Raw genomic sequence first — 23,669 nt, 5'->3', positions numbered from 1 at the left:
AGCGTGGTTACTGCTAATCTCGCTTACATTGCTAATACTCTATTCACACACATTACCATTGTTTAACTCACTGTTACTTGCCTTAATTGCGGATGTGTGTCTACCTTTGAGTGCAAGTGAGGACACGTTCAAGCTGCAATCGGTGCAGCTTGAGCTGGAGGCCGTGGAGAAGCAGAGCCACAACCTGGTGGAGAAGGAGGCCCAGCTGAGAGAGCAGCAAGCCGTGCTGGAAACATCCCGGGCTGACACTCACAAACCCGGGGTAAGTACTAACTCTCCCACCACCTCTACTCCGTGTGTTTCTCTGCACAGGCCCGGTGCACCCAGGACGCGATCTTCCCAGATCTCCTTCACTCTGGCACCGGGACACCACGGACCCTGTGTGCACCAGCAGCGGAAGACGCGAGCCAGGGCCCGGGCGAGGACCTCTCCCCCTCTGCCACCACGAGATCTCCACCCGGAACCGCTTCGCTCCACTCCGCGAAACCGAAAGCGACGCTGTGATCATTGGAGACTCCATCGTTCGGCACGGCCATGCTACGTTAGCTAAAGTGCACACTCACTGTTTCCCTGGTGCTCGTGTTCTCGATGTTTCTGCGCAGAGACCCGCAATCCTGAAGGGCGACGAGAGTATCAGCGTGGTCTTGATGCACGCGTGGGTGAACGACACCAAGCTGCGGCAGACAGAGACACTGAAGAGGGGCTTCAGGAGCCTGATCAAGATGATACGCAGCACATCGCCCGCAATGATGATCATTGTGTCAGGACCGCTTCCCACGTATCGACGAGGACACTAAAGGTTCAGTAGACTTTTTGCTTTAAATGAATGGTTATTGTCATGGTGTAAAGAACAGAAACTGCTCTTTGTTAATAATTGGAATCTTTTCTGGGAGCGTCCTAGGCTTTTTCGCGCTGATGGCCTGCACCCCAGCAGAGCCAGAGCGGAACTCCTGTCGGACAACATCTCCAAAACGCTACGCACCATATGACTAGTAAGCCAATTCTCAAATAACTGCTATGATGGATTTTGTTGTACTCACTTAAATGGTAGAAGTACTTGCGTTGTCCAATCTATAAAGACTGTGTCTGTTCCCTGAATAGTGAGGTCAAAATATAAATTTAATGCAGGATCTAGAAAAAATCTGATCGTGATTAAACCAGAAAAATGCAAAATAAATGAACAAAAACCATTTTTAAAGTTTGGGCTTTAAAAACATTAGATCACTCGCACCCAAAGCAGTTATTGTAAATGAAATAATAATAATTATAATAACTTAATAATTTATGCATTTAGCAGACGCTTTAAGCGACTTACAGTGCATTCAGGCTATACTTTTTTTACCAGTATGTGTGTTCCCTGGGAATCGAACCCACGACCTTTTGCGCTGCTAACGCAATGCTCCACCACTGAGCCACAAAGAAATTATCTCATAATCTTGTACTGCAGTTATATCTGATCAAATGCACATTAAACAACATACAGAACTACCACATTTTGCTATAAGTTTGATTGCAACATATAATAATAATTGCTGTTAATAGTGTTCATCGTCTGTTTGATTACATATTTAATTGATTTTTACGGTACATTTCTGCCATATGTACATCAACTTGACATAGTCACCACTGATAAGCTACTAATAAATATATTGTAGAAACTTAATTTTCTGTAAAGCTGCTTTGCAACGATTTGTATCATGAAAAGCGCTATACAAATAAACTTGAACTGAATTGAACTTGTTAGAACTCAATCTATATTTATTCAGCAATTATTCTTTTATTGGACTATTATACTATTACTAAGCCAAATAACTGTTTATTGTTATAAATAAATATAACATAATAGTTATAAACTATAAATAGTTATAAACTATTTACTGAACATGTGTGTCTTTTATCATATTGCTGTTTCCGATATATAATAAACATAAAAAAACAGTATTTTTGTGGCTTATTACTTTACTTTAGCTCATCACTGTAATTTTTAAGGCTATTAAACGTTCTTAGTGTCATTATTTGGCTGTAAAATATTGTCCATTATTGAGAATGTTATTTACATGATACTGTATGTTATCGACAATGAAGACTGTGAATGAACAGAATTGTCACATGGGACCTGTTACTTTACTTAGCGCTGGGTAGGATGGGCCAATCACTATCATATCCTTTGTGTGATGATAGATAGATAGATAGATAGATAGAAACTGTTATTAATAATCAAGCACTAATAATTATTGACAATAATTGTGCACGATACACTGCATCTGCAAATGGCTGCATCTGGACTAAAGGCTGCAAATTAGCTTTGCATCACAGGAATAAATTACATTTTACAATATATCCACAAAAAAATGTAATAATATTTCACAATATAACAGTTTTTAGTGTATTTTTGATCAAATAAATGCAGCCTTGGTGAGCAAAAAGAGACTTATTTTGCAAGCAATTTTTAGCAAATAATCAATTTGAGTTTATAGCCATTAGATAATAGAAACATAAAATAAATTCTGAAATTTCAATGTATTAATAATTGTTTCATCTCCAGTACCTCCTCATGGGACCTCCCTCAAACTACACACTTTGTTTTCATTTGTGCTATACCATGTGACCTGTTCCCACATTTTCATCCTGATACATTAGAACCATTCTGAGGTGACTTCTATGAAAAAACATTAATTTATTAAGATTCAGAACCCATGTGATTTCTTTGTGAATAAGTAATACACCTGGTTTTAGTATGGAAACAAGGCAACCTCAGAAAGCCTTTTTGCTCTATTTCTGCAGTTATACCAAGCGTGGAACCAGAATAACATCCATTAATGCAAATGTAAAAGAGCTATTTAACCATCAGTGTTACTAGTAATTGCAGCACCCGTACAAAAGACTACTAAAAGCTCCAACTGCCTTTGAAATCCAGAAAAACATGATGACTTGCTCTCTAATGTCATGTCACTGGAGTGTTCATATTGGGAGCAAATAGTCTTCTGCTATTTATATATTTACATAGTATTCTGTTAGTCATGCATAATAATAGTTTGCTCATTTCTGTTATTTTAATAAAAGGTGCAAAGCTGAATTCCTAACATCTGTCCAAAAGTAGAATCAAGCAAACAATTAATCTATCTCTGTCTGTCTGTCTGTCTGTCTGTCTATCTATCTATTTATCTATCTATCTATCTATCTATCTATCTATCTGTGTACTCACCTTGAGGAAAGACAGATTGCGGTTTCTTTCAATACTGGTGATCTCCAGATTACCCATGTATCTATCTATCTGTGTACTCACCTTGAGGAAAGACAGATTGCGGTTTCTTTCAATGTGAGTGATCTCCAGATTACCCATGACCACCTCACAGTTCTCATAGAACTTGCGAAGAGTTTTGTACTGCTGGTCCAAATCCGACAGTGTGCTGAGCTTGTTATCAGTGCCAGGACACACTATAGAGGAGAAAAAGAGACAGAGAGATTGATCAGACTGTGATCAGGCTGTTTTGCACCAGAGGTTCATTGAGTGGAAATAAATCCACAAGACTATTTAAATATTACAAAATATGACATTAAAAAGGTATAAATCACTTGTTTTTCTAAAGAAACACTGTCACATCGGGAGTCGGCATCTGCCTTGCCTCCACTAAGCCAATTGAGTTTTAACAGAACCCCTAAAGCGTGTTGTGGGTTTGGTGGGGGGTAACTGAGAATGAATGGAAAAAGTCATGTGAGAGGAGGCAATGCCTATGTAGCGTCTGCGTAGAATCATGCATGATCTTTGGGGTTTCTTAGTTAGTTATATGTTAGATATAGTTTCATTTATTAAATCCCTTATATTCACAACTGATTGTCTCTGTTTGCTGCTCACAATTCGAAGTCAATGAATGTTTTGAACCCTTGCTACATATGTTAAATTACTGCTAGCACTGCATAAAGAAGGACAGTTATTCTTCCTTGGCCAGGAAAATAATCTTTCTTTGAATTGATAAATGATTATTTTGTCTGCTCGGTGGACGGACAGATCAAGTAATGGTAATATTGATTCTGCTACAGTTAATTCAAAGATCTAATCTAAATATTTATTATTAATCATAACCAGTTATAATTAGTCATAAATATTTCCCTTTTTGAGCTGATTTACTACACCTACATCGCGATATGATTGGATATGACTGGTTATGTTCAGCTGTGATTGGTTCATGCAATAAATCCTGTCAAAATAAAACTTGGAATGGCCTGAAAACATGATCTGTGGGAGTTTTAGTGAGTAATCAGCTTGGTGAAATTTAATATTAATACCGTGTCTGTGACCAATATTTACCGAACTTTGATGACAGATGACCCAAAAAATTCAAAAATAGTTCAACGTTAACTATTAAAAAGAATATAAATTCACAAATGAAATCTATTGTTTAAATTGTTACTGCCTTGAGTTATTATTTTGGAATACATGTAAAATGCTTAAAAAACACTAACTTGATGAGATTCATACTTGGCTTTAATAAATAGAATATTGATAACATTTTAAAATATATAATAGAATTTAATTGTTTTTTTTTTCTCTCTCTCGCTAATTATTTTTCTGATAGTACAAGTAATGTTTATTTAACCAATAAAATGTGACTGGGACATAAATTTGATTTAAAAAAAAAGCCTCCTCATTTCAGAACACCACTGCACTACTGAGATTATAAGTATATGTATATATATATATATATATATATATATATGTATATGTGTACACACACACACACACACACATAAAGATAAGAACTCATTTGTGGTTTACGGGGACTCTCCATAGGCGTAATGGTTTTTATACTGTACAAACTGTATTTTATATCGCCCTACACCTAAACCTACCCCTTACAGAAAACTACTGGCATTTTTTGAATTTCATAAAACACCATATTTTGTTTGTTTTTAAGCCTTTTGTTTTACAAGGACACAGGAAGTGTCCTCATAAACCTTGTTTACGTTGTAGTACCCATGTCATTATACACATTTGTGTCCTCCTCATAAACCATATATACCAGTACACACACACACACATAAAGAAGTTCTGAAGCTGGTTTCATCAAGATGTCATTTTAACCTGTTGCTGAAAGCTGACCAGCTCGGCTCTTGCCTCTATATGAAGACAAATGAGAGCTAGCGAGGACAATTCCCTAACATCATCTATTAGATCATGGACCTGTGGAACCATGACAACAAACCGGGTATTTTGCTCAACAGGCTTAGCGAATAACAGAAACTCCAGTCGATAGCGCAGTAGAGGCATTTGTGCCAGAGTTATAATGTGGGAGGCCACTGGGCTGATGGTGATGCTGCTGAAGTGGAGGCAGGAGTAATAAGCAGTTATTGAACCCCGTGGGGTGACTGTTTCTCTACATTACAGCAAGCTATATTACGGCCCGCCGCTTGCAGAGCAGACCACTCCATATTATTGCTGTGGACAAATTACACCCTTCCCTGATAAATTAATTCACTGTCACAGTTAGGTAGTCCCAGAGGACATGGCGGTGTCATGGTGTATACGGAGCGAAGATTTAGACCTCTGCTGGACAAATGGAGAATAGATTTCCTTATTGAATATGTCACATATCTGTGGGTGAGAAAAGCAGCTGGTGAGGAGAACAATGCCCTGTCCGGTACCATGTTTCTCTCAAATAGGGGTCTCCTCTGTGCTGGGGTTAATTTGTTTCTGAGAAAGTGCACTAGAGAGGCTAATGTAAGACGTTGATCTTTTTTTTCCACCCTTTCCTTCTACTTTTCTTTTTTTCTCTCTCAGCTACATTGCTTAAATGTGGAGATTAAGGCTACAAAGCACCTTAATTCGCAAAGAGTGTCCCACTTTCACTTTTCACCAGAGCTTAATACACAGAACACATATGGCATGTATTAAGATTAAAGGTGCGGATAAAGTACTGACACCCAACCTCTTTCGTCTGCTTCAAAAAAAGGCATCCTATAAAAATGTATGATGGTAAATTTCCACTTAGATAAAAGCTGTTAGATATGGAAACCTGTTTTTGCTTCAGGGTAAAAAAAAAAAAAAAAGTAAATAAGAGAAAATTAGAGAAAAATAAACATTACTCTTTTTTAATATACAGTTACAATAATATGTAAAATTGCAATTATAAAACTATTCACTATAAATATGCACTACTGGAAGATATAAAGTTTCAGTTGAGAGACAGAAAGTCAAATTTACAAGAAATAATGATGATTTTGAGATATAAAGTTGTGCGTGGGAGATACGTAGTCACATCATGAGAAATAATGTCACAATTACTTTTTAATTTTTTAGTCTCTGAGATTTAACAGGCTTCCAAAGTTAGAAGTGAGTCGATGGTTTGCATGTCTTAAACCCTCTGGAATAACTAAAAAGTAATAAAATTACTAAAAATTAAAATGAACGAAAGCTATAGAAATATTAAAAATATTGAAAAACAATAAAAATGACAAAAGCATACCATAACACGTACAGTAAAATTACTAAAAGTTAAACCTAAATGAAAATTGAAAATATAAAAACAAAAAAAAATTATTATGCTGCAAATTTACCAGAAAACTGGTGTGATAACTAGTGTGCTTTATTTACTCACATTTTTTTTTGGCAATTGGTGAGAATGGCTATATTATGAAGCATGCTACAGAATTCACCTCAAAAATCTTGGCCTTCAACTTTTAGTGTTCTGAGCTTTTGCTTTACTATGGTTTAGAAGCAAAAGTGTTTCAAATGAAATGTTCAATATAAGGGTGACTGATGTGCTCAAAATCGAAGAAGGAAAAATGAGAATGTGTCCTTTTGCACACTGCCCACACTGACCCAATAATCCATGATCGTTTCTGATGCTAAGGGATTCCTTTCCATACTTCAATGGCGTTTGTCAACAGAAACTGAGCCCTTAGCTTTAGAGACTTGAAAAGCCCACATCAGAACTTCAGGATATGGGATCCAGGCAGGATCAATGGAGTGACAGATCACCACATTAACACCCATCCCGCTATTTCACACACTCATCATTTTTGACTCTGTAAACCCAAGCTCCTGGGGTGCTAATGTGCAACAAATCTGTTCATTACATTTGCTTGAGATATCCACACTTTTCAGGTCTCCAAGTTTGGACAGCGTTCATGTTTTCATCCAGGTTCTTAGCATGTTTTATTGTAAATTTGAACTGTTTATAGGCCTATATACTGTAAACAAATAAACAAATCAATACCTAAATCGATCAATTTGTTATTATCTTAAATCTTTTAAGAAAAAAATATATTTACAGTGGCATTCTGGCAAAAGGATATTGCTGTCTTGAATGGGGTAAATTCACAATATGAACAATTATTTAATTATAACAGATTAGATTAATTTTAACAAAGTCAGAATTTAATTGAACACTTAATGTACACAATATTTTTCTCAAAATGTAATAGAACATATTGGAAAAAATATGTTTGCCTAACACTAGGAAGAATGACCAATTCAGCCATGGAACTTTTTATCTCACTATTCTAACTATTTTCTTGCAATTGTGAGTTGATATCTTTCAAATCAAACTATTTTTCTCAGAATTGCGAGTTTATATCTTGTTTATATCTTGCAATTAGGAATTAACATGTCACAATTCTGACTTTTTTCGCAGAATTTTGAGTTTTTACTTCCTCTGCAACTCTACATAGCAGTTTATATCAGTCTACAGTATATCTCACAACTCAGACCTCTTTCTTGTAAGATATAAACTCAGAATCTATAATCAAATCTGTTAAAAGATCTGCAATAATGTAATATGTCAATGTAAATATTAATCTAAATGCTACAGTAAGTGTTCAAATAAATTAACCAATTAATGAGATTCAGCACACTTGAGTTAGGAACATTATTAAGATTCCAACACAATCATGTTCAAACTCTTTGAGTAATTGTGTCATCTCTGCAACAAAATATCTCCCTCAATCCAAGTATGAGAGAACAGGCTGTTTATTTTTTTTTCCGGAATGTTGGCGATCGTTTAACTGCTCAGAGCTCGGCCAATGAAATCGCAGCAGTCCCTCATCCATCATTAGCTGACGGGGTCAAAGTGAGCCGCCCTCTCCTCATGCCAAAAACTCCAGTCTGCCCTGAATCATCATTCTCTATCACAAACCTTAATATATGCCATTGATTAAACCAATATCAGCAAGTGACACTAACCCCATTTGGCTATAAGGACATCTGCGATGATCTCGGACACAGTTTTCTCTTCCTGGTGAGAAAACTATATAATACAACTCTTAAGATTTCACTTAAAGGAGATCAATGTAATATTTTATGTCTTAAAACAGCCTAAAATGCTGATCACAACAAGAATATACTGCTGAGATCAGGGCCATCCTTAGCTGATGCAGGGTCTGGTGCGAGGTAAGGAGCGGGACCCCCTCGGTCCATTCTCGATTGCGGGGGTGGTGGGGGGTATCCCCTCAGTCTGTTCGCCGCGATGCCCCCTCAAAGCGTGGGGACCGCCCAAAGGACAGCCCTGGCTGAGATACATTAAAAAAGGACCATGCTGAAGACGTGCTGAAGAACGTGTTTGCTGCCTTTTTAATGAGATGAGCCTCAGTTCTCACATTCTGAATCAATAATAATTAGCTTAAACTGCAAAAAGAAGGGTGTAAACAGCAGAAATCTGACATGAAGTGGACATTACATGATGCGGTCAGCCAATATATAATCAGGTGACTATAAATCAGATTCATGCAATAATCCATATTCTTATTAAGAGTCACAGTTGCCGAATGTAATATAGTAAAAGTCATATCTCAGGTGGACGGCTATTGTAGGAGCTGAAGCATTGAAATCATGTTGGGGATGGAATTATGTTCCCATTCCATCAAACTTGGGATTTACCAACGGCATTTTGCTTCTGGGATGAAGTATATGAAGCAACAAATCTACAGAGAAGCATAGGGAGGTATGGCAGTGCTGTGCACATGACAGGGACCATTCGGTTGAGTAATGTGATGGAAATTTATGTTTATAATATATATAATCATGCATCTGCATTCCAGGCTTCCGAATGTAATGTGTTCCCATTGCAGTTAGGCTGTTCATATCAAAATTGACCGTAATATCCCCAGCGATGAGCAGGAAGTTTGATGGTTTCCTCTTGGAAATGAACTCTGTCAAGTGCAATAACATGAATCAGCGTGTGAAGCGCAGAAAGAAGACACGTCCCCGGCTCTCATATCTGAGAATTGTAGATACTATTGCAGCCATGAGTTTTTAGAACAATGCTTCAAGTACAAGTTTAAAATATCTCATCTAGACATTCATTATGTACATTCTGGTGCAGAAATATGGTTCATTCAAATGTTTTTCAAAAATGCTTAACATACATAAAATCTAGATACTAGTCACTAAGTGTTTTATTATGGCTATTCTATTTCTACTATTTGCATACTATTATCATTTGCATGCTTGCTTGAATCGGGACATTACCAAACAAGTCCTTTTCATAATGTCCTATATAAATATACTGATGTATAACATTACTTACACACTACAAAACAAGATTACAAGTTGGTTAATACTAATTAAAATCACATCCAAGGGACAAGTACTCTGGAATGTTAAATGGAAGGTGTGATTTCTACTGATCTGATAAAAAATGTTTTATTAATTTAATCAAAAGAAATAAAGGCTGATTTAGACATTAAATAATAACTTTCACTCGTTGGTCTAGCCTAATGTAGTCAGGCTGATTTAGCTACAGTATATTAATTTATTAGATTATTAATAGTTGGATAGTCATAATAAATCATGTCTTAAAACTAGATATTTTAGATGTTGCCAATGATTGGTTTAAATGGGTTTTTATGTGTGTTTGCATGTACAACAAAACTTTACCATTACAATTCAGATCATTATAAAAATCCAGAAATGCAAGAAAACACATGACATGTTTTTGAAATTGTAGTGTTTTGATGTCCAAACATAAATAGACATGATCACAAGACACAATCGGGATAATGGGCAAAAATCAACGATGCATTTCTCTGCTTTCTACTTTCCTTTCAGATTTTGTTTGTTTGTTTGTTTGTTTTTTGTGTGCATGAAAGTCAGTGGGGCCCAAAAAGAAGAAGAAAAAAAAACAGTTAAGAAAAAAAAAAACTTTTCATTGTAAAGACAAGAACACTTTTGCATTTAGCAGAAGAAAGACTGACATGAATGACACAGAATGACATGAGAATGAGTAATGAACTGCAGAATTTTTATTTTTGGCTGAGCTATCTTTTAAATGTAACTATATTGTACATCTAATCACAATTGTAATCAAATCTATGATCAAATCTGTTAAACTACCTGATAGAGTAGCTGAAGACAAATTGTTGCAAAGTAGATTATAAAATGATACACAATTAATGATGCGAAGTGCTCACAGCTAAACCGATTGAAGAGAGATATTATTCATTACAAGTGAACGTCTCAGTTACGTATGTAACCCTCGTTCCCTGAAGGAGGGAACGGAGACGTCACGTCGGTGACCGATGAATTGGGATCTCGCTTCGAGAGACCAATCTAAAAGGGATCGACTTAAAGATGAATTACAATCCTTAGGAGTTAAAGAATTTTCATTAAGTAGTATTCTGAATGATGGTCCAAATGCAGGAAAACAAATAAGTGCAATCATGAGATTTCTTAAGAATTGTGGAATAATGAACAGAATTTAAGATTTAGGTGAGAAATGGTACATTCTCTTCACACTCCATCACAATAGGTGGCGGTATGCACCTATGAAGTTGGTTCGCAACCCGCCATAAAACCAAAAGAAGAAGAAGAGACCAATCTACAGTAAACTAAATGAGCCAATGCACATTGTCATGCGATGATTGCATCCAGCTGCCGCTGATGACGGCGCAAGCACAAATGAGCAGCAGGTGCAACGCATACCAGCTTTTCGCTTCTGAGCCGAGCGACAACATCATTCTGCTCCTGCAAAATCAGCTTCATGTGTGACGAGTTCATTGCATTCTAAGGGAGCTTTTGTGTTGGCGGACAGTGCTTCAGCGGTGCTCGTTCCTGTGTCGAGTGGGTTGCGCACTTCAGGCTGCACGACCCCCTGTTGTGCTGCAAGCGGCCATCTCCCCTGTACGTCTCGGCACCTGAAAGAGCATTTCCCTGAAAGAGCTATATTTTCCTAAAAGTGCTACAGGGGTGCGTCTTTGTAAAGATGATGGATCGTCTTTTTAAAGATGCCGTTTCACCCGTGGCGTTTCTGGATGCGGTTGTTACCTGACGCCGGGTGATGGTCACGATCGCTGCCTCACGTGTCTGGGCATTAAGCATGCTGAGGTGGCGTTCGTAGATGAGTCATTTTCCCATTCCGGGAAGATGACCATCTGGGAGCTGCGGACCAGACTCCGTTACCTCCAGGGGGGTGGAGTTCCGTTGCCTCTGCCTCGATCTAGCTCTTGTCCTGGCAGCCGCCAGACGAGGACTAGAGGTCTGCAAGCCCTAGTAACAGGATATTTTATAGAGGTCTGCAAGCCCGTCGGGTCCACGCTGAGTCCATTCGGGATTTTTTTTTTTTTTTTTTTTTTTACAGATCGGGCTCGGGCTCATTTAGCTTCTCTACTTTTATTGTGCCCATATACGCGCAGAACACACACAGGCTACTGTATGAAATATTGTTATATTCATTATATTATAAATATTATAACTGACCTATACGCAACGCATATACGCACGCTTTAGCACACAGGTGACAGTTGACCGTGCAGAGCATCAGGGAGAAGTAGGAGAGTGGGGAGTTACTAAAAGTTCCCAATGCATCGGGAAAAGCTGCATTTTGGAAGAGTTTTGATTTGATTACCATGGCAAACAGTGAGCCAATTGGTCATGTACAGTGCAGAATCTGCAAACATATCCTTGCACATAACAGCAAAAAATGCACGCAATAGGCTAAAGCGTGCCGCAAAGCCCCAGCAAAAGTAATTAACAAAAATTGCGTGGGGCAAATAGTAAGGAGATATTTGAATTATTTATTAATAAATTAATGTTTTATGAGTCCTTGTCGCAAAGATGAAAATGACGATCCTGACTTGCCATTTCCTCATTGGATGCGCTTTTAGAGAGAAATGCATCTTTACGGATTTTATAATGAAAGAGTTTTTGTTTTCAATTTGAATTATTTAGTTTTAAAGTAGTAATTTAAAGCTTTCTATAGATACATTTATCAAGTCTGTGAGGCAGGTATTCGCTGAATTTCGGTTCATCATTGTGAAGCACTCCTGGCTGAAATTGCAGAAAGCGCATCCTGTATGTATCCTTTATTTTATAAAAGCACACCGTTTTGTTGATATTGTGAGTGCACACAAATAAAAGTAGACCCTTTAGAGTTCCAAGTGATGTATTATTATATTATTTATGAGCACTAATTACGGCATATTTTAAGTTGTTTCCAATGCAAGTGATCGCGCCGGCGCCTCCATGTCCTGTAAAGCGCGCTTTAGCTCTCCGTACAAACGATTAGATATGCGTCTAATAGTGCACATTTATATAGGTTAAACATTTAAAATAGCATTGTGATATGTTTGAACTGTTTTATATCTATAGATTTTATTTTAGGCAAGTTGTGATGATTTGAGAAGGCTAAATTGATCAAACATAGGCTATGACTGTCTGCCGCTGGCCGCTTGGTCATTAAAAAACAAAAACTTACATTTAACGAACAAAAACATTTAAATTAACTTAATAAAAAAACTAAACTAAATATAATCACTTTGACATTACATACAAAACTGAACTATTTTAATAGCTGAAACAGTAGTATAGCTATAAGCTGTTTTGGGAGAAGTGGGGAAAACAAGATGGGCTCGGGTCGGACTCGGGCCATGAATTCTGATGAGCTGTCGGACCCGGGCCGGGCTAGGGCCTGAGCGTCTCGGGCCAGGGCCGGGCTAGGGCCTATATTTGAGGCCCGTGCAGGGCTGTAACGAGGACTACTTCAGCCAGTAGCACAGGCGGTCTGAGGGTTACAGTGGTGACAAACCCTCCAGGGAACCAACCCTCGGGGGACCATCGCTCCTATTGCGCACCGCAACCAGTCGAGCAGCCAAAGGAATGCGCTGGGCCCTCTTCAAAGAGTGTACCAGCGGTATCCTTCGGCCCTCCTCCCGACGACCGGATGTCGATCACTGCATCGGAGGGGGAGCTTTCTGGAGAGGAAGATTCGGCTGCGCTGCCACCCTCCGGGACGGTGGCAAGGCCTGAATCGGATCCGGAAATGGTGGCTACGCTTAGGGCTCAAGTGGAAGCCTCCACCGCTTCCCAAGCCCTCAAGGCTGGATGATTGGTTTCTAGGGGTGGCTCGCACTGGTTCTCAGCGCCCTGCCCCGTCCCGGTGCCTTTCTTCCTGGAGGTGCATGAGGAGCTTACCAGGTTGTGGACGGCAGCCACAGCCATATCACCCTGCAGCCCAAGACTGGTTGCCCACTGAAGCTAAGCAGGGTTGAGCCTGGTCAGTACCTGGATGGGAGACCTCCTGGGAAAACTAGGTTGCTGTTGGAAGAGGTGTTAGTGAGGCCAGCAGGGGGTGCTCACTCTGTGGTCTGCGTGGGTCCTAACGCCCCAGTATAGTGATGGGGACACTATCCTGTCAAAAAAGCACCGTCTTTCGGATGAGACGTTAAACCGGGTGGTTGAGGAGAGACCCCCCCCACATGATTGTAAAGCGCTTTGGGTGTACAACAATACACAATAAAGCGCTATATAAAATGCATCATTCATTCATTCATCATTCATTCATTCACCTTTTACTGCCAGAAACCGGCCTGCTAGTTCCTTCCCCCTCACCACCCTCGACGGTGGTGCAGCTAAGGGGTATACGGGAATCCCCCCCCCTGTGGAGCGGTCGGTAGCGATGCAGTTGTGTCCTAATACCGCCTCCTCCTGGTGGGGAAACCCGTTGCTCCCCTCTCGGGCCTGTAGGCACTCGTCTGGTCTGACTGGCAGTGCTTATTCGGCTTGTGAAGAAGCTATGGCATTACTGCAGGATCATCAGGCCAAGGCACTGAAGGACCTGCACAAGGGTGGTCACGATCTGGAAGTTCTGAAAAAGCTCCGAACCGCAACTGACCTGGCGCTCTGAGCAACGAAGGTCACCGCGGGTTCTCTGGGTCGTGTGATGTCCACACTTTTGGTCCAGGAGCGCCATCTCTGGCTGTGTCTGGCTGACATGAGGGACGCTGATAAAGTTTGGTTCCTCAGTGTCCCTTTGTACCAGACCGGCCTCTTTGGCGATGCGGTCGAGAGCCTTTCCCAGCTGTTATTGGCCGGCTGCAGTGCCCCAGCCTGCTTGTCACCGAGGGCAGCCCCCTGCGTCCGCCCCCGACAGGGAGAGTCCCAAGGTGGGCGTGGCAGTGCAGCACTCACTGGGTCCAAGTTACACCAGCCTGCCGCCAAACCTTCACTGCGTGGTCAGACCCGGCGTTTATCTGGATAGGAGTGCCCCTAGAGCAGGTTTCCAGGCTTGCTGTGGTTTACATGGATGCCTCTACCACCGGATGACCATGACCCCATGGAAGAGAAGTTGGTAAGGAAGCATGACCTGGTCACCAAGTTCCTTAGGGGGGCGAGAAGGTTGAATTCTCCTCGGCCTCCCTCTATACCCTCTTGGGACCTGTCTCTAGTGCTCAGAGCACTACAGCAGGGCCCATTTGAGCCCTTGCAGTCAGTCGAGCTAAAGTTTCTTTCAATGAAAACTCTGCTCCTGATTGCATTGGCCTCCATCAAGAAGGTAGGGGACCTGCACGCATTTTTGGTCGACGAATCGTGCCTAGAGTTTGGGCCGGCTGACTCCCAGGTAATCCTGAGGCCCCGGCCCGGCTATGTGCCCAAGGTTCCTACTACCCCCTTCAGGGATCAGGTAGTGAACCTGCAACCACTGCCCTAGCTTTGCTCTGTCTCGTCCGCGCCTTGAGATATTATGTGCACCGGACACAAAGCTTCAGGAGCTCAGATCAGCTATTTGTCTGTTACGGAGGCCGGCAGAAGGGGAATGCCATCTCCAAGCAGAGGATGGCCCACTGGATAGTGGATGCCATCGCCCTGGCTTATCAGGCACAGGGTGTGCCCTGCCCACTTGTTGAGCTCCTCCATCCCCTCGGCAGCCAGACGTGGCGGAACGTCCGGCGACAGGCCCTCACTCGATGAATACGTTCACATGACTGTGGGTTCATAGCTGAGCTGCACACCAAGTGTAATTTTCAGAAAGTGTAATTTTGAAACATGAATTTTGATAATGTGGTCAAGTGTAATCAGGAGACTTGCAGATACTTCACATATTATGAAATAAAGTTCAAATATGCACTGGCAAGTCCTGACCGTGTTGCCTAGTGTCAAACTGACATTTGATAATCAAAAAACATTTTGACAAAATGGCAAAAAAAAGGACTTAAGTTATGTGGATTGTTGTGATTTTTTTATCAGCTGTTTGGACTCTCATTCTGACGGCACCCATTCACTGCAGAGGATCCGCTGGTGAGAAGGTGATAGGGTGAACTGTTCCTTTAAATTATTATGTAGGACAAATTGAACTCTGCTACATGCCATATTTAGGAATGCAAGCCATGTCTTGAATCTCTAAAACCTTAATGCATTTATTAGCATGCTCCTTTATTGAGTAGATAATGCATGATCCAAAAGTGTGAATTATTTAGTAACAGAGGTGAAAGTTAACCATCTACAGAGGTTAAAACCTTATTTAGAATATTAAATGTACATATGTAATGAGTTCAATTCCTGTTGTTCACATATGAGCTCATTTTCCAGAGCCAGACCTGTAGCAGTTCCATTCAAGGGTCAAGGTTACATCATAGCTGGCACATTTGCCTGTAGTAATGTACATTGAAGTCACTCCACTTTAACCAAGCGGTCTGGTTTCTTCGGACGAAACCATCTGGACATGAGCAGATTTTGTGTCAGCATGCTGACTGAGTTATTTCCTTCGGCTCTGGCTCTTTTGTGTAATGTTGTATTTTACCAATATATCTTTTATCTTGCAATATATCTAATTTTACGTATTGTTTTTTGGATTCTGATCTCAGATAATCTAATATTTGATAGTGGATTCAGGCTATTGCAAAACCTAAAGTTAAATAGGAAATTGTTGCACTGAGTTTTGCAATAAGAACAGTAATCACATTTAAAGCAATGGTGTGACGCAAATATATCGGTTTAGAAGTGTAATACTCCTTGCTTTCATTATTGCAATTGCAATAATGCAGTCTTTTGAATTAATGCAAACATGTTCCTCCAGTATATGCATATGATGGTGTGCAAGATGTGAGCTGATAAAAAATAGTATCGAGACGTAAGCACAATATGATGATGCACCGTAGCGATAATGGCACATGCAACAACACACACGTCACACTGTTCTTCTTCACACACAGCATGCCACAGGAACCCTACTGTTGTCTCTGTATCTGCTTGCAAAAGCCAACCGACCCATTTATGATATAGGGGCGGGAGAAAGGTTATGTAATTGCTATGGAGGCCAGCAATTACATTACTCTTTGTTTTGCATACAACAAGATCATAAAACATGCTACAAAACAAGTGTTCTAGGCTGTTGCTAAGTCATTCTTTACTACAGGCCAAGTCAAAAGAGCCCACATATCTATTTCTCTGTGTCTCTGTCCAGTGACACATATGACTTTGGACCTATGTCTATGGGATTACATTTTAAAAAATGATTGTTGAAAATAGTAGATGATGACATTTAGCAACAAAATTAGTAATGGGTTTTAGTCAGTCATTCTGTTTAATAGCTGAATAATCATCAATATGTCAGTGGTTCAGAATCCATTACGCACTACATGTTGTGTGCATCGGTTTATACTTAACTCTTTGACACATAACTTACACATCAGCGAGTTAATCATCAACACTCTTCACACCCTGCTGTTTTTAGCACAGGGAAAGTAACTACAGATTGCTAAACATACTGAAATATGAATCACAGACGACAGTAAGATAGGGTGACCATACGTCCTGTTTTTCCCCTACATGTCCTGACCGGGATTTCCTTAAATATCCAGGTTTTGGCTTTGTTTTCTTATTGAGATGCTCTCTACAGTCATCATACATTGTAAGAACATGCATTTGCATTGCTTTGACTTTCTCAGTAGATCACACCTTCCCACATGCCGCGGTTGGTTGATTATGCACGATGCCTGCATGTTATGGTCAAACTACTTTTTCAGTCATTACCTACAGCAAGTATGGAAACAACAGGAAAAAAAAGCCAAAACCCGCACATTTTAGAAATAGAATGAAATGAAAATACTGTCATTATTTATTCTCTCAGAGAATCACACAGATCTTTTCCATACAACAACAATTCTTAGTGACTGCATTTGCCCAACTGCAAAAGTTTCTAAAAGTAACATAAATGCACCATAAAAAGTCCACAACTTCTGTGCTCAATTTAAGCAATATTGTTTTTACACAATAGTTCAATAAACAATACATCTATTTTGAATAACTCACATTTCAGACACAGTATTGCTAGTTAATTTATCTATTTTTGATCCAGCAATGAAAATATTTTCAAACAAAGACATAGCAGAACATAAAATGTTGCGAGTCTCCGAGTGAATCAGTGTTTTAAACAAATCGACTAGATGAATGATTCAGTGATTCAATCATAAAGCCAAATGCTGAATTCGGAGCAGCATAATAGCATACTACTCTTCCATAGACAGATGTTATAAAAACAGTAAGAATAGTATGCTAGTAAGTGGTTCTGTACTCAGCAAATCACTTTTTTCTTTCCTGATTGAATCAGGGCAAAGGAATGAAAGACTCAGTCACACATTCACTCACTCATAAAGACACTTAAGACAGTTATTTGTTTTGATCCTAAATTAGTCAGTGTTTGTGAACGAATGAGTTGAATGATTCAATCACTCATTCTTTCATACAAACAGTCACTTGTTGCCACCTATTGGAGTTTAGAAGTAAATGCAGGAGTCATCGATAAATTATAGTGATACTAACTCTGTTGTCATTCGGACTGCATTTCAGCATGAATTGTTTGTCTCTCTGTCAGCTGTATTCAGCCCTGTGTGTGACATGCAGAGCAGCCAGCTGTAATAGTGGGTGGGATTATTTGCCCAGCAACCTGCAGAAGAGTGTGACAGATGAGTCACTGAGCGAGCGTGTTTGTGCCCTTCTTAAGAGGGAATATGTTAATAGCACATTGCTATTAACATGAAGTTAAAGGAGCTGTTCAACAAAAAATTTAATTATTGCCATTAATTTACTCAATATCATGTTGTTCCAAACTTCTACGAGGAACACAAATAGAGAAATTCTAACTTAAGGTTCAAAAAAGATACATAAAGCTAGTCATATGAATTATGCTCTTTATTTCAAGTTTTCTGAATCGTCACTTCGAATGAGAGGTTAACAACTGAGAGTCATGAGTTGGATTTGTTAGATACACAAATTAATCATTCAGACAGGTCTTGTGAACTGGATCAATGATTCGTTGGCATATTTGACTCAAAAGAACAATTCATTCACACATCAGATATTGCTACTTCTCTGAACACGCCAAAGAGATGGATGCTTTTTGTGAGATTTTGTGAAGTGAATATTTCGGGCTTCTCCTCAGATAAAACTGTTTGACTTCAAACGACTTGGAACAATTTTGTCCTTTGTATCCAATGAAAAAGAAGGTTTCATATTTTGACACAAGGGTATGGAAGTGAGTTTCAACTATAGGACAATATATAATATATATATATATATATATATAAAGATAATTGTGACTTTTTATCTCACAATTCTCTTTTTTTTAGAATTGCGAGTTAACATCTAATAATTCTGACTATATATCTCACAATTCTGATTTTAAATCTCACAATTCTGACTTTTTTTCTCAGAATTTTGAGTTTAAATCTCGCAATTGTTTTCTTTCTTTTTTTGAGAAAAGAATTGTTAGAAAAAGTCAAATTGTGAGACATATAAACTCAAATAAAATCTTAATTGTGAGATAAAAAGCTGCAATTACTTTTTTTTTTATCACATGGCAGAAACAGGCTTCCGTAGAAGGGTGAGTAAATGATGACATCATTTTTATTTTGAGTGCACTGTCTCTTTAACTACCTATTTTCTGTGTGGCAAAGTTTGATATTTTCCACTCTGTGCCACACATGGCCAGTCATTAACCAAGAGCTGGAGACATGTATGCTTGAAACCTTTGGTATTCACAGTCTTAATATCTCTGATTCATACACATGCATCCTCGCTGACTAACACAGCTGACGCGAGTTGCTGTCAGAACAGATTGGGAGCCAGCGCTGGGCCATTTATCACCCTGCTCTGGTGTTCCTGTCTACTGTACTAATAATATCTCTGATTCATACACATGCATCCTTGCTGACTAACACAGCTGACGCGAGTTGCTGTCAGAACAGATTGGGAGCCAGCGCTGGGCCATTTATCACCCTGCTCTGGTGTTCCTGTCTACTGTACTAACAGCCGCACACAAGGGCCTGTCTCCGACTACTTGAGTTTCCATAGAAAGCATGCACTGGAGACTGCACCATTAATCCTAAACAATCACTTGGGTTGGAACCACTTGATATGTCTGAGTGTGCCAGCAATTTACAGCTGCTTTCTTCTATATCCTCACTTGTCTCGTGCATAATGCTCCATCTTTACACCCCACAAATTACTTTGACATTTGCAAAAATGCTTTGGATTACTGTCATAAAATTTACTGTTACATAACGAGACGTTACGCTGTAAATGTTCAAGAGTTGTTGTTTCTCTCTCTCTCTCTCTCTCTCTCTCTCTCTCTGGTCTGACTCTTAAAAATGGCACATTTCTGTAACCCCATGAAGTCAGGTTTGTTCAGTAATATTAAAATAAAGTAAAATAAAAATAAAATAAAAAGTTACCCCTTATTCCAAGTACGAGCAATAATAAGTCTAGCAATATTAATGACTTAGACTTACATTAAACCAGATCATTTAGATGTTACCCTATGACCCATTTTTAGGTTACCTGAGAAAAAAAGTTTCTACAATATAGTGAAATATTACAGTCATCAAATACCCCGTCAGTTGTTTACACACATGATTAAGGATGTGACTGCAGAGCGTGTCCTCATTACTGGTTCTGCGACTCACTCATTCACTCTTGGGTTCCTCTGTTCATCTAGGCTTACCAATGACTGACAGAAACTTTGTCAATAAGGCACAATGGAGGCATCCTGGGACAACATCACACACTAGTACTGTCTCACAGAGAAAAGAGAGAGGAAAACTGTTTAATGGCTGCCCCTCCAAATCTGACAGACCCTTTAAAGGGCTTCAAACCTCTGTGGACGAAAAAAGGCCACACAAAGAAAGGTTGCGACAGATATAAGGACAAGAACGAAGGAAAAAGGATACACTGAAGAAAATTAAAAGAAATAGACCTAACCGAAAGGTTCGGCAGAGGTTTTTTCAAGCTAGGAACCTTGAAAGGACAAGATGGAGCTAATGCAATGTGCAACATATATATGATGGCAAATTCAATTCAGTTCAGTTCAGTTCAAATCAAATCAAATCAAATCAAATCAAATCAAATCAAATAATGAAACGAAACGAAACGAAACAACAAATAAAATAAAATAAAATAAAATAAAATAAAATAAAAATAATAAAATCTGGACCAAAACTAAAGTAGAACTAGTTTTCAAGCCTTAACTGTAATGATATGGATACATTGTATTAGTAAGTTTCATTAGTAAATGACTTCTTAAGGTGTATATGCACACTGTAACAACCTTTAAGGTTAAGTGCCTTAAGGTCACATTGGGGCCATTCATAAAGTATATCACCCACAAAGTTATGGTTACCAAAACACACAATCCCGTCTTTCTATTAGTTAATTGGCCCATTATTTTTTTTCATCACAGAAGTTTATTGTAGTGAGTTTGTAAAGAGTAAGCAACATAGTTGCCCAGTTCCCCACTGAAGTTTTTTCCCTTGACAGTCTATTAATTTCTCGTGTCATTATAACATCAAGAAACTGGCTTGTTCGAGTCTCCATTTTTCCTCTTTAAAGATTTACCTTAAGTGGTACGAATAAAAACAGCTTCTTTCAATTATGTGTTCCAGGTAACGTCAGCAAGAAAGAATAATTGCACTGGGTGTTGTGGCTCCCAGAGATGGATTACAAGCTCAAGGCAGAGCTGTCAGATGCTCCGTAGGGGATTTGGGGGAAAACGGGTGTCTCTGGGTGAGTGTGTGCTTGTTTATGTGTGGTGAAGTGATGGTAGCAGTGTTGGTTTGTGCTGATTAAAGGCTTGACAGCTGTCCACACATTTTGTGTGGCCATGCAACTGAATCTAGGGTCTATGACACCTGTCAGTATGTGCTCACATGTAGCCTAGTTCTGAGCACAACAATTGCAATAGTAAGGCAAAATATGTGGCACCTGTCTAAATCACGCTTATCACCCCTTACCAAAAAGTAGTATACTTCAAGTTTATTTTAGTAAGTATACTTAAGTAAAGTTCAAGTATATTTTTAAGTATACTTTATGTAGTAAGTATACAAATATCAGTGTACTAGTAGTATACTTGTAAGTGTACTATTTCAATACTCCTTGGGACTAAATTGGCCCACTTTCTAGTATATAAAAGTATACTTTTAAGTATACTTTAAGTATAACAGTAGTAAACTTTGAGTACACAGCTAGTTTACATCAAAATGTGTAGCTTGTACTGCAACTATACTAAAAGTGAACTTATAGGTATACTGATAGTTTACTAATTAAATACTTGTAGTAGCATTTTTAGTACACTTTGAAGTATAATCTCAGTAAACTACTAGTTTAATAGTTGTATACTTGTCATTTTAAGTATATTTCTGAGAAGTACATAAAAAGTAGACTAAAAGTATACTTTCCTATTTTTAGTTTAAAAGAAGTATACTAATAGCACACTTGAATAAACTTCTTTTTCGTAAGGGACAGCTTACATTAGGTTAGAAAAACAGTATCATTTAAATAGCACTCAAAAAACATTTGGGCAACACAGATGGTCTCCTTCTCCTTACAGCATATTTCATCACACCAAAACATAAAGACCTCATAAAATGGTTTGAAGCAAATTTATTTCCTGTGCTGACTTATTTCAACTGAATTCAAAGAAATGTTTAATATTTAAGTAGAAAAGCAAAGTTTGTCTTGACAAACTTTGGAAGTTGACTCAATAAAGCCCTGTTTGAAAGATTTGAAAGATTTAAAAACCTTCGAGTTTGAACGCTTAGGACTTGCAGACAGAGAGAATGATAATTCGAATAGAACGATAGATAGATAGATAGATAGATAGATAGATAGGTTTTAATGTCTATTTTAATTTCCAGACATTTGTACTGTATATTTGTATTTTGGTCCATTGCCCTAGATTAAAAAAAAATTTTTTTTAAACTGCAAAACTGCTAAAGGTTGGTTTTTTTTAACTGTGTACCAGCATAAACGTCTTTACAGCTCACAGACATGGACTAAAAGCCCCACAAAATTCTCATTCTGATTTCATGGAGGCTTTAAAGGTCATGAATAAAAGACGTCTAAAACACTTTGTAGTTTGGGTTTGAGAAGGTCTGGCTAGAAAAGATGTCTGGAGAGATCCTGCATATGTTATCAACAGCAACAACACAAAAAAGTACAGCCACAGTGTTTATCAGAAACAAAAACTACATTTTTATTTTGGGTAACACCACCTGTTCCAGATGTGGCACTGACAGATGTTTGCATGCATTAAACTGTCATAAGAATTATTTCTGCACTCTCTCTCTAGGCTTTTTTTCGTCATTGGTTTGTGAGTTGCCCTTCGTGCCATATGTGAGTAATTTCATTGCACATCTGTAATCTTATTTCATAATAGCATATGTCAAGGTACGATGGCTTCATATGACTAGAATCTTAGATCTCCTCACAAACACAAACACATTGAGTATACAGGGATCACGCATTGTATCTCAAAGAGTCATACAGAAAAGCCAACATCCCATCGAAAACTTTCCACAGTCAGAATCAATTACACATCATGTCACAAAACACATTACCATTCAGTTCTGATCAAATTTTCTCTGCCTCTCTATGCTTGAGGTTTTAGGGAACTGGATGGATATCACATAATGGATATTCTGAGAGCCATCATGCATTATGTTGGGTGGGGAATGGAGGTGACGCCTGAAGTGTGAGTGCAGATGAGTTATTCTTGTGCCACTTCAATTTTGAGGGAAGATGAGCGTTGTTTTGCTTTATGCATGCATTTTCGCATTTGCCAAGAAATATGTATTTCTTTTTAGCCAGATTTTTAGCTAAAGGGACAAAATTTGTGATGCAATTGCCATCCTATTTAATTAGTGGTTTGCCAAAATGAATACGCTTGGGGAATTCAGTCAGTGCCCATTTATATAGATAGGAGCTGTACTTGCATGTCTGGAAAATGGGTGCCTGAGGGTGTTACAAAGATGAAATCTCAAAGACTACAATTTAAACAGGCCTAAAACGTCCCCTTTATGGAACTTTCCAAGATGCTAAATCAGACGCATTTCCATGCTGAAACTATTATACAGAATATGCCAGTTAATTTATGTTACTCTACTTCCAGCAGCAAAACACAAAGCAG

At 38.8% G+C, this 23,669-nt stretch overlaps 1 protein-coding gene across 1 annotated transcript in view; it reads right to left on the bottom strand.

Moving 5' to 3' along the window:
* Window positions 1–23,669, bottom strand: part of LOC107725343 (receptor tyrosine-protein kinase erbB-4-like) — a 170,597-nt gene that overhangs the window by 67,426 nt on the left and 79,502 nt on the right. Inside the window, exon 2 of the mRNA XM_016534581.1 lies at window positions 3,287–3,438. Coding sequence (XP_016390067.1) covers window positions 3,287–3,438 — 152 coding nt within the window. The remainder of the gene's footprint in view (window positions 1–3,286; window positions 3,439–23,669) is intronic.

This window comes from Sinocyclocheilus rhinocerous, unplaced genomic scaffold (genome assembly GCF_001515625.1).
Source record: "Sinocyclocheilus rhinocerous isolate Xijiao unplaced genomic scaffold, SAMN03320098_v1.1 scaffold1386, whole genome shotgun sequence".
NCBI classification, from domain to species: domain Eukaryota; kingdom Metazoa; phylum Chordata; class Actinopteri; order Cypriniformes; family Cyprinidae; genus Sinocyclocheilus; species Sinocyclocheilus rhinocerous.
The sequence above is the reverse complement of the archived record's forward strand: the minus strand, read 5'-3'. Positions and strand labels throughout refer to the sequence as shown.